The 19,796-nt window shown below is 44.7% G+C and overlaps 1 protein-coding gene across 1 annotated transcript in view; it reads left to right on the top strand.

Annotated features, from left to right (window-relative positions):
- Positions 1–13,642: 13,642 nt before the first annotated feature.
- The window catches only part of LOC138651626 (GRAM domain-containing protein 2B-like), a 111,287-nt gene continuing 105,133 nt past the window's right edge, over positions 13,643–19,796 (top strand). Inside the window, exon 1 of the mRNA XM_069741956.1 lies at positions 13,643–13,826. Coding sequence (XP_069598057.1) covers positions 13,774–13,826 — 53 coding nt within the window. The 5' untranslated portion in view covers positions 13,643–13,773. The remainder of the gene's footprint in view (positions 13,827–19,796) is intronic.

Raw genomic sequence — 19,796 nt, 5'->3', positions numbered from 1 at the left:
TGCGGATTTATCAAATCCACAGCGGAAAAATCCGCAGAGGACCAGAATACGTGTGCACATACCGAAACCCTAACCCTAGCCCTAACCCTACCCCTAACCCTAACCCTACCCCTAACCCTAGCCCTAACCCTAACCCTACCCCTAGCCCTACCCCTACCCCTAACCCTACCCCTATTCTAACATTAGTGGAAAAAAAAATTTCTTTATTTTTTTATTGTCCCTACCTATGGGGGTGACAAAGGGGGGGGGGGTCATTTATTATTTTTTTTATTTTGATCACTGAGATATAATCTATCTCAGTGATCAAAATGCACTTTGGAACGAATCTGCCGGTCGGCAGATTCGGCGGGCGCACTGCGCATGCGCCCGCCATTTTGGAAGATGGCGGCGCCCAGGGAGAAGACGGACGGGACCCCGGCAGGATCGGTAAGTATGATGGGGTGGGGGGGGACCACGGGGGGGGGGGATCGGAGCACGGGGGGGAATCGGAGCGCGGCAGGCGTGGAACGGAGCACGGGGTGGCTGGAACGGAGCACGGGGGGGCTGGAACAGAGCACCGGGGGGTGGAACGGAGCACGGGGGGTGGATCGGAGTGCAGGGGGGGTGATGGGACCACGGGGGGGGGGATCGGAGCACGGTGGGGGGGAATCGGAGCGCGGCAGGCGTGGAACGGAGCACGGGGGGGCTGGAACGGAGCACGGGGGGGCTGGAACGGAGCACGGGGGGTGGAACGGAGCACGGGGGGGGGTGGTTTGGAGTGCAGGGGGGGTGATTGGAGCACGGGGGGGTGATTGGAGCACGGGGGGAGCGGACAAGAGCACGGGGGGGAGCGGAGCACTGGACGGAGGGGGGCCGGAGCAGTGTACCGGCCAGATCGGGGGGCTGGGGGGGCGATCGGTGGGGTGGGGTGGGGGCACACTAGTATTTCCAGCCATGGCCGATGATATTGCAGCATCGGCCATGGCTGGATTGTAATATTTCACCCGTTATAATGGGTGAAATATTACAAATCGCTCTGATTGGCAGTTTCACTTTCAACAGCCAATCAGAGCGATCGTAGCCACGAGGGGGTGAAGCCACCCCCCCTGGGCTAAACTACCACTCCCCCTGTCCCTGCAGATCGGGTGAAATGGGAGTTAACCCTTTCACCCGGCCTGCAGGGACGCGATCTTTCCATGACGCCACATAGGCGTCATGGGTCGGATTGGCACCGACTTTCATGACGCCTACGTGGCGTCATGGGTCGGGAAGGGGTTATACTCACCCAGGGACGGTCCAGCTGCTTTCTGGGCCCGATGGGCCTTGCGGTCTGGGTCTAGCACCTCCTAGCTTCATACGATGACGTCCTCTTTTCTTCCTGCCGCGGCTCAGGCGCAAGCGTACTTTGTCAGCCCTGTTGAGGGCGGAGCAAAGTACTGTAGTGCGCAGGCGCTGGGCCTCTCTGACCTTTCCCGGCGCTTGCGCACTGCAGTACTTTTCTGAAGATGGGAGGCGCCGGACCTGGACCACGACGCCTATCGGACCCGGACCACACCGGGACCGCCCCTGGGTGAGTATAATATAACCTGTTTTTCTCATCTTTCAGGATACATCGGGGGCTTATCTACAGCATTACAGGATGCTGTAGATAAGCCCCTGATGGCGGTGGCCTTATCTCATATACGATTTTTGGGGTGACCGATTCCCTTTAATACAGTTACAAAAAAAAAAAACCTCTAAGTGGTATTGTAGTAATTGTACAGAGCCATAGAATAAATGATATTGGAACCTATTGATCTAGCTAAATGCACCAGGTTTCTTTCATGATTTCTGCAGAAAGTGTGCTTTCATGACTTGCATCTAGTGCTCACTGAGCGTGCTCATGTCCTAATCCAGTATTTTTGGCATGCTTGAGTCGCCATGGCTGGCTGTTAGGCAATTCCTGCATGTGTTTAATAGACGCTAGACATGCAGCCTCGGCAGCTGAGTATTTTTGGCATGCTTGAAAAAAAAAATGCTCGTTAGGACACAAGTGTGCTTGGATAACGCCTTATCCAACCACGCTCGTTCATCACTACTTGTCATGAGTAAGACTGCCTAGTGCAGTCGAAACGCGTCGAATGGGTCATGTCGACCATGTAAATTTTTCTTTTGTATGCACTATAATTTCTTTTAAAAAAGAAAAGGAAAATCCAGTCCTGTTGAGTCGGACATCAATGTCTTTTTTACTAGATTTCTTATTATATTCCCTCTTGCTATGAATTGTTCCCTAACTCAAGGGCTTGTGAGGGGTTTGGTGCAGTCTCTATGTGGTTGGATTTCAATTGTTTCATTCATTAATTCTTTCATCATGTGCAGACAATTATGGCTTCGGTCCCGTGACTGTCCTGAGCATGTGACTGCGGCATTTGAGTTCACTTTTATAGAGTCTTATCCCTGATGAAGGAAGCCGTTTCAGCTCCAGAAATGCGTTGGATTAAGACTCTATTGCCCCTTTCTTAGACCCGACCATTGGTACGGGAGTGACGTCACTAAGCCATTTTTTTTTTTTTTGCAAGCGGTCTGCCGCTTGAGGCTTTCGGCAGTGATTCATTACGCTTGTCACCAGCCAGAGCAGCGTTTGATTCCTCCTCCCACACTAACACTGCCCTCTTCAAATCTGCGCGGCATTTTTGAACTTACTCCGTACCTACCTACGAACTGACATGACAAGCGGCAGGTACCCTCACTATATTGCCGTGCATTTCTATATGTTCTGTATGTCCCTTTGTTTCCAGCACACGACTGCTCAAATCACAATCACCTGCCATTTCTGTGGCTGGTGCCCGAGTGCTGATACACACTTACCGTCACCATGTGCAATCTATACCACGTGCATTGCTCAGATTGCACCACTGGCTGCAAGATCAGATCCTATCTTTTCATCTAAAACCTTTCTTTGAACTGCGGCACCCAGCTTTTTGGCGGTGACAACACAACACATCAAATCCGTGCACGCAATCTTTTTAACAGCCAACAATACACCACAATGACTCAGGTAACTTCCTACTATTTAGTAATATGCTCTGCATGAGATTTGTGTGGCCATGGAGTGTGCTTGCAATATTTCCTATTGGGGAAATTAAGGCAATCTATGTTTTTCTAGCAATTAATAGACTCAGGTGACATCATTCCTTGTCTATATTTCCTTAGTGTCCTTACAACATTTTTGCAAATGTACACCTCTTTCTAGTGGCATTTTGCAGTACCCCTATAGCACTGTATTTCATCACCTCAACAGTGCGGATTTACATCACTACCACCCAGCCTTCCCTGGGATTGAGCTGTGGCACTCAGGTGTCTGGACGGTGACCACACAATACTTTTTTCATCTATAATATAACGCTGGGAGCGTCACTCTGTCCGAAGCCTTTATAGACTGCGCAAGCGCCGGCGCAGTCTGGGACTCAGAGTGACGCTCCCAGGAGATCCTGGTATGCGTAAACACTGAACGCACACCGCGATCTCTACCGGAGAGTCAGGGACCGCCAGGAGGGTAAGTATATTCCCCTGTCCCCCGTTCCAGCGCTGCGTGCGGCTCCGTCTCCCGGGTCCTCTGCTGTGACGTTCCCAGTTCAGAGGGCGCGATGACGCGCTTTATGCGCTGGAACGGGACAGACAGGTGAGTATAGCAAGTGCTGGGGGCCTGAGCTAGCGGTGACTCCGGCACCTGACCCCCACAGCGCGACGGTGTCCCCGCCTGCTCAGGCCCCCAGCACTCGGCGCCCAGCGACCATAGGTGAGTATGGTGTTTTTTTTTTATATATATGGCAGCAGCATACGGGGCATATATAATGGAGCATCTTATGGGGGGCATATAATACAATGGTGGCGCAGGATGGCAGCAGCACATGACAGAACGGGGGCGCAGGATGGCAGCAGCACATGACAGAACGGGCTCAGGATGGGAGCAGCACATGACAGAACGGGCGCAGGATGGCAGCAGCACATGACAGAACGGGCGCAGGATGGCAGCAGCACATCACAGAACGGGGGCGCAGGATGGGAGCAGCACATGACAGAACGGGGGCGCAGGATGGGAGCAGCACATGACAGAACGGGGGCGCAGGATGGGAGCAGCACATGACAGAACGGGGGCGCAGGATGGGAGCAGCACATGACAGAACGGGGGCGCAGGATGGCAGCAGCACATGACAACGGGGGCGCAGGATGGGAGCAGCACATGACAGAACAGGAGCGCAGGATGGGAGCAGCACATGACAGAACGGGGGCACAGGATGGGAGCAGCACATGACAGAACGGGGGCACAGGATGGGAGCAGCACATGACAGGATGGGAGCAGTAAATGACAGAATGGAGGCGCAGGATGGGTGCAGAACATATCAGAATGGAGGCGCAGGATGGGTGCAGCACATGTCACAATGTGGGCGCAGGATGGGAGCAGCACATGACAGAATGGGGGCGCAGGATGGGTGCAACACATGACAGAATGGGGGCGCAAGATGGGTGCAACACATGGCAGGATGGGGGCGCAGGATGGGTGCAGCACATGACAGGATGGGGATGCAGGATGGAGCAGCACATGTCAGAATGGGGGTGCAGGATGGGAGCAGCACATGTCAGAATGGGGGTGCAGGATGGGTGCAGCACATGTCAGGATGGGGACGCAGGATGGAGCAGCTCATGACAGGATGGGGACGCAGGATGGAGCAGCACATACCAGGATGGAGACAATATACCAATATAGATGCTAGCCACCCGGGCGTAGAACGGGTTCAATAGCTTGTCTAGTATTTGCACACAACCTCCATAAGAGTGATTGGTACTCAGCTTTCCCAACAGCCAGCAATTTGATAAGGTAATATTTCATTGTCCTGTCCCTACGCTGTATGTAAACATCCATTTGATATATTTTAATCAAGCAATATACAGCACGTTTGCTAACTCGTACCTCTAGCGATATTTTATAGTATCCCTATAGCACTGTACTCGCGTATATAATCATCTCAACAGTGCGGATTTACATCACGGGCAGCACGATGGCTCTGGTTAGCACTGCAGCCTTGCAGTGAGCGAGTCCTGGGTTCAAATCCCACCAAGGACAACATCTGCAAGGAGTTTGTTTGCGTGGGTTTCCTCCTGGTTCTCCGGTTTCCTCCCTAATTCCAAAGACATACTGATAGGGCTCACAATCTAAATTCCCTATTGGGGACAGCGATGATAATGTTTGCAAACTGAAATGTGCTGTGGAATATGTTGGCGCTATATAAATATAAAGATTATTATTATCACTACCTTACACCCTTCCCTGGATCCGAGCTGCGGCACTTAGAAATCTGGATGTTGCTTGCACACCACTCTTCCCAAACAAGTATATTTATACGGTGACTGCCACCCAGCATACAGCCATTAATAATCAATAAACATCCTATTGTCCTATTCCTATGGCTCAAGTAAGATTTTTATGGCTCATATTAAAAGCAATTAAACCCAAGTTCCTATAGCATTAATTTGACTGCAATAAGACAATTCCTAACGGCTGTATCAATACACTGTTTCTGGAGTATCTCCATAAGGTTATCTTTGAGCGCTTCATACAACGTTACAATTATTACAGCGTTGGCTAAATTGGTTTTCAAGCGCCGTTTGGTTATTTCTTTCTAGTTTCCAAAATGGTGTCACTTGTGGGGGGTTTCCAGTGATTAGGAACATCAGGGGCTCTCCAAACACAACATGGCGTCTGCTCTCGATTCTAGCCATTTTTGTGTTCAAATTGTCACTGTGCTACTTCCATTCCAAGACCTGCCGTGTGCCCAGTATATTTCCTCCACATATGGGGGTATCGGTGTACTCAGGAGAAATTGTACATCAAATTTTTGGGTCCATTTTCTCCTGTTACCCTTATGAAAATAACAAAATTTGTAGCTCAAGTAAAACTTCTAGAATGTGGTTTTGATCACCTTGAGGGGTTCAATGTTTAGAATGGTGACACTTTGGGGTATTTTCTATCATATAGGCCCCCCAAAGTCACTTCAAATGTGATGTGGTCTCTAACAAAAAATGTTGTTGGAAAATTGAGAAATTGCTGATCAACTTTTAACCCTTCTAACGTCCTAACTTTTTTATGTTTAAAAAAATAATTCAGATGTAAAGTAGACATGTGGGAAATGTTATTTATTAACTATTTTGATATAACTGACTTAAGGGCATAAGAATTAAAAGTTTGGAAGTTGTGAAATTATAGACCTTTTAGCCAAATTTCTGATATTTTCACAAACGCAAGTCATATTGAACAAATGTTACAAGAATTCTGAAGAACAATGTCACAATAAAACATTCTCAGAATCAGTGACATCCGTTGAAGCGTTCCAGAGTAATCACCTCATAAAGTGACAGTGGTCAGATTTAAAAACTGTGGCCTCGTCATTAAGGTCTAAATTGGTTTTCACTGTGGGGTTAAGAATGGAACAGTTTTGATAAATATGCCCCATGTGCTGCATAATTTAAAAGAAGAAAAAAAGAGGAAAATAGTTTAACTGCAATTTTTTTAAAAGTTAATAGAATATTTCAAAATTGCACCAGTTAAAACTACAACTTGTTCTGCAAAAAAAACAACAAGTTTATTATACTGTTGTGTTACGATAATTGTAAAAAATGTAAAGTCCAGCTATTGAAATAAAGGCTTGTAATAGAGCCTGCTGGACAATAAAAAGAATATTAAAAGGCACAGACAACATAAAATGACGTTGATATATACCTCAATGAGTCATAACCATGAAGCCATGTATCTAGTCTGACCTACTGAGGTATGGACTCTATAAGACTTCTAAAGGGTCACCTCTGTTCTGTATACTACCTGTCTGGAGGTGTCAGTAATCATAGACCTCTCTGTTGTGCTCAATTTGTAATTGCTCTACAGTGAGATCAAAGCAAGGGTTTTTTTCTTTTGTCATGTTACTTAGTTGAAAATTGACCCTCCAGCTGTTTCATTAGTACCACTTTTCTAACCTTTTGTTAATCTTGGCTCAACTTTTCTGATTTTTTTTTTCACATGAAATGGACAAATGTCTAATTTTCATCTTCTGATCTGTGTTCTCTATTCTGTTGTGAACAAAATATGGCTGCAAGAGTCTTCCAATTCATTGTATTCTTTTCTTTACACGGTGTCTTAACTGTTTTGGAAATGGGGTTGTAAAGGACTCAAAACAGTATACAACATAAGCTTATGTAATAATCACAATATACTGTATTAATAAACTGAACACTTGTGGTACAAAAAATGTACATAAATACTACATTCTGCAAAATTGCTCACGTGGTTCATAAATTTTGCTCTTTATTTTGAGGTATTTTTTTAGCCCACAAAGTTAAATGTTCTGCTAAAAATGTGCACAAAAATTTCAGACATGCATAAAATCGCTGTGTGGGGGTACTGCAAATTCTTAACTTGCAATTGATGAATCAGCCGAAATTACAATTAAGAGTATAAAAAAAATGAACACAACACAAAAAAACAGGTGCAAATTAAAATATTATTTAAGGGCAAATGTAAAACCTGGTGAGAATTTTCAGAAACTAAATTGGGCCCTTAATCTATGGTGATTTGTTAAATGGCATACATAAAAATTGCACAATTGTTTTCATCTGCATGTAACATGATTCGTCTGAACAAGATACCTTCTGCCATTGCTCCGAGGTCCAGTTCAGATGCTCATATGCCCATCCAAAGAATTTTCTTTGATGTAGAGGCACGAGACTTTGTATTCTTTAATTGCAACACATACTGTACATAGCAAGTTGTGACGCTCTGTTTCCTGACAGCCTTCAATCATAACCAGATGAGACTAGCAGATCACTTCACACAATCCTGATCCACGGTCCAGGTCAGTTCTGTCGGGCTGTGGACAGGAGCTACATGAATGTCCTGAGTTTTTAGGTTCACAGGCATGGCATTTGACTCGTCAGCCTGGTGTGACGTACTTTGTGTGGCGTGCAGCTAGTCATAAGCTGGGCAGGGTAACTGGCCCGAACTATAGACTGGGGTTTTCTTGAAGTGATCCAATCATCTCTAATGATTCTCTGTCACCTTTTTCAGCACTTAGCGCTACAGAAACTCTTCTGCATAATCAAACCAGACAGGCTACTGGTTTACCTATTCTCTTTCGTGGAATCACTTTTGATAGAAGTCCACTACAAGATCTGCTGTTTACAGATGCTCTGACCCACTTTTCTAGCCATGACCGTCAAAGTTGCTCAGATCCCAAAGCTAGCCAGGATTGATCCTGGTTGGGTCAATCAACTAATAAGTATGGAGGTATCCCAATCGTCCTGCAATGGCCGATGGAGAAGAAATGAGGTTGGGGAGTTGAAGGGAATAGGTATCAGTGACAGCTATCCAAGGATGTATAGTCACCTTTTATGCTTGCCAATTTCTCCTCCTTCCAAACACAACCTCAACAATTGACTATTCACTTGCTGTCTAATAAATCCCATCCCATTGACTGGTATTGATTTTATGTGTCAGTCATAGTAGAGTTGTTGGACTCGGTGGACATACTCCTATGTTTGTTTGCTTTTTCTTGTTTTGTATTGCCTGGTCGAAATATAACACTCAGCAATGGTATAGTAAGTTTTTTTTCTCTTTTTCTAGTTAAATATGGCTCACTCCTAATAATTATTTTTTATTTCTATAGCGCTGACATATTCTGTAGCACTTTACATTTTACAGGGGGCTTGTACAGCAATAAATACATAACATAATAAACATAACTCAGATACCAAAAGGAGTGAGCACCCTGCTTGCTGCTGACAATCTATAAGGAAATAGGGGAAACAAAAAAGATAAACGGTAAAAAGTGCTTGTATTGTACGGTCCAGCCATCAATATAATAGGGTATTCACATAACGCGGCCAACAGCCAGTATGTGTACAGTACAGACACAGAGGGCTATTAAGTGCATGGTGGGTGTGTGGAACGATGATACTAGGGCATAGTTACCGTATTTTCTGGACTATAAGCTGCACCTGGGTTTTAGAGGAGGATATTAGGAACAAAAAAATTGAAGCATAAAAATGTGATCAATTCTGTATTTAATATTCCCTATCCTGGTATATATGGTCCCCTTGGAGCGCCCCCGTGGGCCGTGGGGTACTCTGATATGGGCCCTTCTGTTTTCAGTGGGGATGTCACGGTGGCTGACCCGGTCTGTGGCCCTCTGGAGGTCCGTTGATGAAATGGGGAAAAGGTCTTTAAAGGGATAGTATTCATGACGCCACCTGTGGTATTCGGTCAGTGTGACCAACGCTGCTTAGGGGTCCACTGGGGTGATGTTATGGCAGCTAGATGGTATACCTTCCCACAGGTGAAGTATGTCCCCAGGGCTTCCCAGAGTGTAGATGGTGGATGGTGCAAGGCGCAGTGAATAACGAGGACACAAGGTTGCAGTCTCTTTACCTCTACAGAAGGCTTCAGCATCTACAGTCCAGGGTAGGGACCACGGGGTAGGCAGAGTCCGGACGGTCCAAAGGCAATATCCAGAGTCCCCTTATCCAGGAGGAATTCAATAGCTTTCCCCTAGCACACAGTAACTCAGTAGGACCCTACTTGCATAAGCTACCATAAGGTCCTCACTGTTGTTACTCCTCTCTGTCCCCAGATGGTGCAAAACCCATATGACTGATGGCCTGAGACTTGTTTATAGGGACCCTAGAGACGCCCCGACCCCCACAAGTTGCCACCGTGTATTAGGTATAAAGGTCGGACAGCCAACTTGGAATTAACTGTCCTGCCAGTCTCTGAAGTAACGGCATAGAGCTCTTTACTCCCTCGGTATTCTGGCCACCGGATCTGCGCTTCAGATGGAGGCAGCCTGTTCCTAGCTGGTCTCCCACTGATGTTTCACTCCTGTTGCTATGACTTCTTTTCTCACTCACTATGGCACAATTCCTTTCTTGTCCCTTCTTAGGATGCTGCCGCATGGGTTGCAGGCGCAGTTCCGTGTCCTTCCTCCTCCTTCCTTAGACTTCTCGTTCTGACTCTGACTAACTTCCTCACCAACCCACCAGTTTTACTCTAATGTGAGGAGTGGCCTAATAGATAGAACTCTTAGCTCCCCCTCGTGGACTGGCGTGTGAAGTGTGTGTGTGGCTGTGATACCTGAACAGAAGATCTCCTTCATTGCCTTCAGACGTAACATCACTCCCCCTGGTGGAAGAATAACATTACTGCAATGAACCAGGACTCTGGGGCACTGCACCCTCATCCCCATCCTCTCATCCTGATACACATGGCATCCACATCCTAGTATGCATGGTCCCCCTCATCCCCATCCTTGTATGCATGGATCCCTTATCCCTACCCTGGTATGCATGTCTCCCTCATCCCTATCCTGGTATACATGGTCCCCCTCATCCCTATCCTGGTATGCATGGCTCCCTCATCCCTATCCTGGTATACATGGTCCCCCTCATCCCTATCCTGGTATGCATGGTCCCCCTCATCCCTATCCTGGTATGCATGGTCCTCCTCATCCCTACCCTGGTATGCATGGCTCCCTCATACCCATCCTGGTATGCATGGCTCCCTCATCCTTACCCTGGTATGCATGGCTCCCTCATCCCCATCCTGGTATGCATGCCCCCTTATCCCTATCCTGGTAGGAATGGCCCCTCTCATCCCTATCCTGGTATACAGGGCCCCATCCTTAACCTGGTATGATTGATCCCATCCCTGTGCTGGTATGCATGATCCCATCCTTATTCTGTTATGATTGGTCCCAAACCCCACTCCTGGTATGCATGGCCCCTGTTGTGAATTCTGCTCTTGGGCTCCCTCCGGTGGTTGTTGATGGTAATGCAGTTATTCCTGAGCAGCAGTCTTGGACAGGTGTTTCTGCTAATTGCAATTCTGACTGGGGTATTTAGCTGTGCAGGACTCATTAGTCCTTGCCAGTGGTCAATGTTCCTTTGGAAGTGTTGGTCCTCTGCCTGGCCTCTCCTGCTTGCTGCCAATTCAGCTAAGATAAGTGTTTGCTTCATTTTTTTTGACACACTGCTGTGTGTTTATTTTCTGTGCTTATCTTGTTTCTATTTTGTTCCTGCTAGACTGTGCCTGATGTTTTTCTCAGTCTAGTTGGACTCGCTGGAGTCACAGATATACTCTCCACATCTTTAGTTAGGTGGTGGAGTTTTTGTATTTTTCTGCTGTGGATATTTTGTAGTGTTTTATGCTGACCGCATAGTATCCTGTACTATCCTTTCCTATCTAGGTAGAAGTGGCCTCCTTTGCTTATCCCTGTTTTCTGCCTGCGTGTCTTTTCCTCTCCTACTCAGTCATTATCTGTGGGGGGCTACCTATCCTTTGGGGATCTACTCTGAGGCAAGAGAGTTTTCCTATTTCCATCTTTAGGGATATTTAGTCCTTAGGCTGTGTCGAGGTGTCTAGGTCTGGTTAGGCACACCCCACGGCTACTTCTAGTTGCGATGATAGGATCAGGGTTTGCGGTCAGTAAAGTTACCACTGCTCCAGCGAAGGTCTTTTCATGCTGCTCCAAGGCCACCTGATCATAACATGCCCCATCCTTATGATTAGCCCCAACCCACCCCCATCCTGGTATGCATGACTCCATCAGAAAACATTAAAAAAACAAACCATTGTACTTACCTTCGCGGCGCTCCCTCGCAGCGTCCTGCTCCGATGTCAGCAGCTGCTTTATGTTTTTAAGCAGCGCATGGCAGGGATGTCATGCGCTGCTCACAATGAGAACACAGCTGCCGGAATACTCAATGCTCTGCACACTGGGACTGTGTGCGGCGTAAAGCAGTGAGTATTCATTTCTCTTAAGTATCGGCACACGTGACCTCTGGCAGCAGCAGGAAGTCTCCGGCTGACACTGTGCTCGCTAGAGAGCAATGAATACTCACTGCTTTGTGCACACACTGTCCTGGTGTGCAGAGCATTGAGTATTCCGGCAGCTGTGCTCTGCTTGTGAGCAGCGCATGAAGTCCCTGCCATGCACTGCTTACAAGAATAAAGCAGTTGCTGGAACAGGACGCTGCAAGGGAGCACGGGGAAGGTAAGTATTTTTTTAATGTTTTCTGATGGGGCCATGCATACCAGGATGGGGGGACAATCATACCAGGATAAGGAAAGGATGAGACCAATCATACCAGGACCGGTATGGGGGTCAATCATACAAGGGAAATGAATATTCATTGCCCTCCACGCCCATGGGCATGGAATGCAGTGAATATTCATTTTGCTTTAGCAGCGGGCACAGGAGTTAGCCACAGCAGCCGGCTCCTGCCTCTGTGATCCCCTGCTCCACTGAAACCGCTACACTAGCCAGAACTGGGGCATCCGGACTATAAAACACACCCCATTTTCCTCCATTTTTGGAGGACAAAAGTGTGTCTTATAGTCCGAAAAATACAGTAGATAAGTGAGGTGAGGCGATAGACCAGTCTACAGAAATGCATTTTTAGGCCATGCTTAAAACTGTGTGTTTTGGGAATTAAAAGAGTTGTGCTGGGTAGTGCATTCCAAATAATTGGTGCAGCAAGAGAGAAGTCTTGGAGACAAGATTATTGAGGGCATGGGTAGGGTGGTAGAGACAAGATTATTGAGGGCATGGGTAGGGTGGTAGACTGAGACGAGGGAGGAGATATAGGGGGTGCTGAACTGTGGAGAGCTTTATAGGTGAGAATGAGAAGTTTATATTGAACTCTGTAGTGAATGGGTAACCAGTGCAATGACTGGCACAAGGTAGAGGCATCAATGTATCGGTTGAAAAGGAATATGATCCTGACTGCTGCATTCAGGATGAATTGGAGAGGGGAAAGTTTAGTAAGAGGGAGACCGATTAGTAGAGAGATACAATAGTCCAGACGAGAATGAATAAGCGCAACAGTAAGAGCCTTGACCATGTCAAAGGTAAGAAAAGGTCGAATTCTAGACATGTTTATGAGGTGTAGGTGACATGAGTGAGTGATCGAATGTGGGGTGGGAAGCAAAGATCTGAGTGGAAATGGCAATATCGGGAGCAGGTAGGGTAGTGGAGGGAGGAAACACAAGGAGTTCAGTTTTTGACAGATTCAGTTTTAGATTGAGGACATAATGTTAGACAGCGGAAAAACCATCACTGGAATTTTGTATAATGCAGGGGTGATATCAGGAGACAATGTATATAATTGGGTGTCATCAGCATAGAGATGGTACTGGAAGCCGAATTCTTGTAGCTGTCATGGCTAACCCAGTAACCTTAAGCACACTGTGACACAAGTGTCTGAGATTTTCTTATCAACTCTCATGGTCACAACATACATACAAAGTGCTGAGACTTTTTGTCCCCTATTTTCCAGTATTTAGTGTTGGTTCCTCTCTGTAGTGTTTTTTCTTTGGAACAAATGTCATCTGGGTCACAAATTTTAATAGATGCAATTAAAAAGTAGATGCCAATGGAGAGAACATATCCGTATTCAATATGATCACATTTTCTGAAGAGTTTAAGAGATCAAGGACAGACTATAATTTCATGAGTCTTATCAGTTTTATAATGTTCCTTTTTACTGCTAATGTAATGGGTTCATGTGAGACTAATACTTGAATAGAAAAGGGGAGTGAACTATGAGCTCTGGACTTTGCTCTAGCTGCTGATACTGGGAATCAGACGGAAAGAGAGAGTATAATCACATGGGGAAAAGTATAAGTTCCCACAAATAAAAGGATACAGGTATAAGAAAGCATATGAAAATTTATAGTGAAGAACAGCTCAAGAAGCAAGTAAAGAAGCCTCCATGGACACTCCACTAGAACCACTGGACAAGAATTTGCCGTCTGCTTCAGCTGAGTAAGTGACTTTGTATATTGTCCTGTCTGTGCATTGCTGACGTTATGTTTTCATGGTGAAACAAAAATTCTAACTACTTTCTGCCACTACATTCATGAAATCTTTTCTAAATTACAATGATACACAACTATAAACAAATACAATGTACTAATTAATAATTGAAAACTGCTAATAAATGTAATGCAGAACTTGCACCTGTAAAAAGCATAGTATTGCCGTTCTGTGTCCTGAATGATGTGTAGGAAAAAAATTACCATGTAGTTCATGGGAACACATTACAATTCTACATAAGAAAAATGCTTATAGGCCTTTGCTAACGCCCAGCTTGAACAGGAAGAAAATGCCAATGAATTTCACCACACCAAATTCTCGCCAAGCTGTGTGAATGTTGCATAAACTGCCACTGTACAATTCTTTTCTGTGAGCAAAGTCCAAAACTGACCAGTGTCTAAAGTGGGTGTTATTTAAAGGTCACTTTACATCATACATTACAAACTAAAGTCTGCTGTAAGCAGGTAAAAAAAAACTGCATTGTAATTACTGTTATTTTCTTCTTGAAACATTGTAAGCAATACTCATTAACCCCTTTCTGACATAATGATATGTCCATGTGCCCTGGGCCTTATTGATCAGGGATGGATTATGTCATCGCAAGGGCCCATGCGCAAGGCTTGTGCGCGGGCGATCGCCGCTATGTGTGTCAGCTGATTCTGACAGCTGACACCCGGCCTAAGTACCAGGAGCGATCACACACTGCTTTTGGCACTTTAACTCCCTAAATGCTGTGATCGGACGTGATCACAGCATTCGGTGAGCCAGCAGAGAGATGACAGCCCCTCTGCCTCTTGATCAGAGACCCTGGGGCGTGACGTTGGGTCCCAATCATTGACAGAGCTAGGAAAGCTGCTTGATCATGCACAGTGCATGATCAGCAACTTTGTCTATGCAGAGCTGACCGTTTGTACCTCATGGGGATGTTCAGTTTGTCTGATTTTTCTCTTTATAGGTATATTTTTTAGTAAAATGTAAATTTTTCATTTATTCTATAAACTACTGACAACATGTCTCCGAATTTCGAAGCAATTTTGTTTTTTTTTTCTGAAAAGTGGTCAAAATTACAAAAAAAAACCCAGTGCTTTCAGACCTCAAATAATGCAAAAGAAACAAGTTCATAATCATTTAGAAACAACAATACTAATGTTTTAACTCAGGAAGAGTTCAGAAATCAATATTTTGTGGAATAACCATGATTTTTAATCACAGCTTTCATGCGTCTTGGCATGCTTTCCACCAGTCTTTCACACTGCTTCTGGCGCAAAAATGTAAGCAGTTCTTTGTTTGATGGCTTGTGACTATCCATCATCCTCTTGATTACATTCCAGAGGTTTTCAATGGAGTTCAAGTCTGGACATTGGGCTGCCCATGACAGGGTTTTGATGTGATGGTCTCTTAATTTTTGCCAGAGCTGTATATAAACACAAATTCGGACTAACATACCAAATAGCCGAATGAAGAGAACCAAGAAGTGGAATAAAAAAGCAGTCTTTGTTTAATCCCTTAAAAACAACATGGAATAAAATACAATTATAATATAACAAAAAACAGAGCGCCCAAAAGGGGGGGAAAATGTACTGTCCTATAATGCCAAACATTGAGAAAAAGCTGAGCTGGAAGATGTGGGACTTAAGTAAATAATGTGCACATATTTCAAGGTCTAGTGACCTCCCACCTAATAATGCCACAGCCTGCCTACTGCAATAACGCCAGGAGTGCCTATGAAAACTATCTCAAATAGCTGTGGATTATGAAAAGTAGCCTGGAATGGAATGGGTAATTGCAATCAGAGTCCTAACATATCCTGATAGATGGCCAAATTGCAATATATACACATTATCATACTAGTCTGTGAGTACAGACATCAAATAAATGGATAATTTCATTGAGTGAATGCATTTTCAGGGTGGCTTAAAAGGGCTTTGTGGACAGGCACCAATGTCCCCCCTTACCCCAACGTACGTGGCCCCCAGAAGAAGCAGAAGGTGAAATGTACGGGACTTTAAAAAAAAATCACAAATTGACTTAAACCCTAAAAAAATACACACAAAACATTTTTCACCGCATCTGTGACGAGTACCCAAACTTAATGATAATATTACGACTCTCAAAACAGAAAATAAAAGAAATCTTGCAAAGAAAACAAGCTCTCACAACACAATAAAATGAATAAAAATGTCATGGGTCTTGAAAAGTAATCACAAGGGCCCCAATTCATTAAGACTAGACCTGGAGTAAGATGCATCAAATTTATTAAAGGTCTGGTGTTCATTTCTAGGATAATTTGTCACTTTTGTGGTGCAAAATATGATGAATTTTACATGTAGGCCAAAAAATTATTTTTTTAACTGTTTATATTCTGCAAACATAGTAAATCATGAAAAAATACTATAGAACTTTGGTATCACCATAATAGTACTGGTCTCAGGATAAATCTGCTAACGAGTTGGAGTTTAGCTTTTAGGACAGGTTGTGTATGTGAGAATGTAGAAAGGTGCCCATGGTGTGTGACACTACCCTCTTTCTACTTCTCCTTGTTCTGGCCCACAGTTTAGTTCTGGTCATCGCTATCAGGATACCCAGGCACAGGTATGATGTAGAGCAGTGTGCTTTGGATGTGACGCTACCTGTATGGTTGATTTTGTATCAGATGAGGCCTTGCAATTGTAAGCAGCAAGGGTGACAGATTTGTGGGACTGTGTGTGTGTGTAATGTATGTATTTAGAGTGTAAGCTCCTAGCGAAAGCACTTATTCCACAGTATTAGTCTAAACAAGAATATGTACCACTTCACAAAAGACGTCTTCTGCACTCTGGGGTGAACTGGGTCAATGGGTAGTCGCTGCCTTTCCAGTAGATCTGTAGAGCCATTGGGTTTGTTGGATAAGAAAAAATAATAAAATAATCTTCACACGTAGTAGCTGTATCAGACTTTTTTGTCTTTTTTTTTTAGATGTGAGCACCATTTCGATTTTTGTCTCAGGCAGCAGAAAAGCAAACATTGGCCTTGGACTCACAGAAAACCTATGTGTTTTGTACCTAAAACGGACTATATGCATGAGATAGCTGTTGGCCAAGCATTTGAGACGCTTACATCTATCTATACCACCCCATGCATATGAGTGCTTTTCTCTGCCAAGTGTTCATGTGTTTTTAATTAGGAGATAGAGGTATCTGGCAGCTTTCTCCTGTCAGTGGCTCATTTCCGCTTAAAATAAAGGATTTGGGAGTTGAAATTCCAACTGCTTGACCCTTCTCTCCCTTGACATGATCTGTCAGGAGAGAGGCAGGAGGCCCCCAAACAGATCACCTGGTTGTCCTGCAAAAAAGGCAGGTTCAGACAACTTTCAAGTAATGTGTAAGGGGGCCATAAAGGGTAAATTCCAAAATTATGATGTGGTCTCTGTATTCTGCACATATGGAAATAATCTTGTGTGCCACTGCAATTTATTTTTATATCTGCACTGATTTGCAGCTATCACCCCACTAATGATGAACCAAGTGGCTCTCTCTATCCTCCATTGCCACTTGGTACTTCTTCCTATAGTTCTATGTTGTGAATTCTGTTTTCGAACTCCCTCCTGTGGTCATGAGTGGTACTTCGGCGTGTTCTGTCCATGGACTCCCTCTGGTGGCTGTGAGTGGAGCTGCTGCTTCTGAGGTTCCTTCCACAGGTGACGTAGTTTATTCTTTGGCTGGCTGTTCTTTTTAACTCCACTCAGATCGTTACTCCATGCCAGCTGTCAATGTTCTTGTACTGGTTCAGTTCGCTCTTGGATCTTTCTGGTGACCTGTCTACTCCAGCAGAAGCTAAGTCCCTGCTAGTTAATTATTTGTTCATTGTTTCCTTGTCCAGTTGGCTATCATGATTTTGTCTTGCTAGCTGGAAGCTCTGGGATGCAGAGTGGCACCTCCGCACCGTGAGTCGGTGCGGAGGTCTTTTTGCACACTCTGCGTGGTTTTTTGTAGTTTTTTGTGCTGACCGCAAAGTTACCTTTTCTATCCTCAGTCTGTTTAGTAAGTCTGGCCTCCCTTTGCTGAAGCCTGTTTCATCTCTGTGTTTGTGACTTTCATCTTAACTCACAGTCAATATATGTGGGGGGCTGCCTTTTCCTTTGGGGAATTTCTCTGAGGCAAGGTAGGCTTTATTTTCTATCATTAGGGCTAGTTAGCTCTTAGGCTGTGAAGAGGCGTCTAGGTCGTGTTAGGTACGCTCCACGGCTATTTCTAGTTATGTGATAGGATTAGGGGTTGCGGTCGGCAGAGTTCCCACTTCCCAGAGTTTGTCCTGTGTGAGTTTAACCATCAGGTCGTTCCGGGTGCTCTTAACCACCAGGTCCATAACAGTTCTAATGCTGTCGGTGGAATATGCTCAGATGGACCTAATGACCCTGTCTTATAAAACAACTTACAGCTGTGTTGTAACACAGCTTAGCTATGCTAAATATCACACAGATACCAGCTGCATTTGCACCTAATATTCCTAATTAATGAAAAACAAATGCACATTTGACCCTATGTAAAAAAACAAAACAAACAAACACATCCCTCATAACCGCTCACGACATCCTTATTGCTCTTTCTGCAGCAAAAATCGGCTATTCTACGCTCCGCTCTCCTCATGCTGAAAAGCTCCACAATAAAATGTGGCTTTTGTCAATAGTAATGAAAACTAATCAAATAATAGGTCACAGTCACCACCTTCAAAACTTTAATAAACTTTATGCTGGGCTTGTACTGTATGTATTAACAATAGACAGGCAGATACAGACCTATGTAGAAAAAAAATATTGCTATTGTGGGAATAACCAATTAAATGATCTCTCTGTACTGCCCTACAGGCTCTGTTAAAGCGTAACCGTCATTTTAATTTTTACTTCATAAGTCAATAGTAAAAACACAAGAAAAAAGCATCTTTGTAATATATCTTATATATTTACGGAACTGTATCCGTAACAACTGCCTGTCCTGTCTCAGGTATGGGAGAGTCTGTCCTCACTGAATACAGATTTTACCTCAGAATTGGGAATTGTAATAATGACTGATCAATTTTGTTAGCGAAAGAAGCAGATTTCTCTAATAAGATATATTACAAAGTTGCTTATTTTCTTGTATACTACTGATTTATGAAATAAATAACAGATACGCTTTAAGTACTATATGTATAGAAGCAATATCTTTTGGGAGGAAAAAAATCTGTACACAGGACAGAGTTGAATAGGAGCCTATTTACAGCTATGTACAAACCAGAACCATAATATAGCCATGATAGAGCCTTAGAAGCAATACAGAAAAGCTTAACTTTTCTAGCCACTAGTCTACTGTATATCCCCATATTCCAGCTGCACAAAACTAATGAAGACAGCCCTTATCACAGGTTTTTTTTAAATACATAGTAGAATTAACCGTACCTTCAGTTTCAAGTAACTTTTCAGCTATAGTACCAACAATCTGTCATATGTACATAAGGAATAACCCAATTTCTGGCCATTATATGCTTCATATTCTGCATGTTTCCCCAGCTGACATATGTCGGGAATGATGTGGGCTTAGCGCCGGAGCCCACATCAAAGGGAGAGATTCTGACTTGGGCATACTATTACGCCCAACTTCGGAAAGGGGGTAAACGGATAGGCGTAAATCTGCAGTACTTGGCCATGGCTGCTATACAGTTGGTGAACCTGTGCTGTTATGCTCCGAAAGTGCTAACATCCAGCCGTCGGCATTGAGAAAAGCTGATCAGTGAGGAGTACTATTGGTCGAAACCAGTAGCGTAGCTACCGGGGGGGCAGAGGGTGCGGGCGCCCTGGCCCGGTGCTCAGAGGGGGCCCACCCGGAGCTACGCTATGGTAACCGTATCGGCGCGCGCACAGCGCGCCGATACACTTGCCCTCTGTGGAAGAGCAGGGAGAATCGA

The sequence above is a fragment of the Ranitomeya imitator genome, chromosome 1 (assembly GCF_032444005.1).
Source record: "Ranitomeya imitator isolate aRanImi1 chromosome 1, aRanImi1.pri, whole genome shotgun sequence".
In the NCBI taxonomy this organism is placed as follows: domain Eukaryota; kingdom Metazoa; phylum Chordata; class Amphibia; order Anura; family Dendrobatidae; genus Ranitomeya; species Ranitomeya imitator.
Note: the sequence above shows the minus strand (reverse complement) of the source record. Positions and strands in the feature narration are given on the sequence as shown.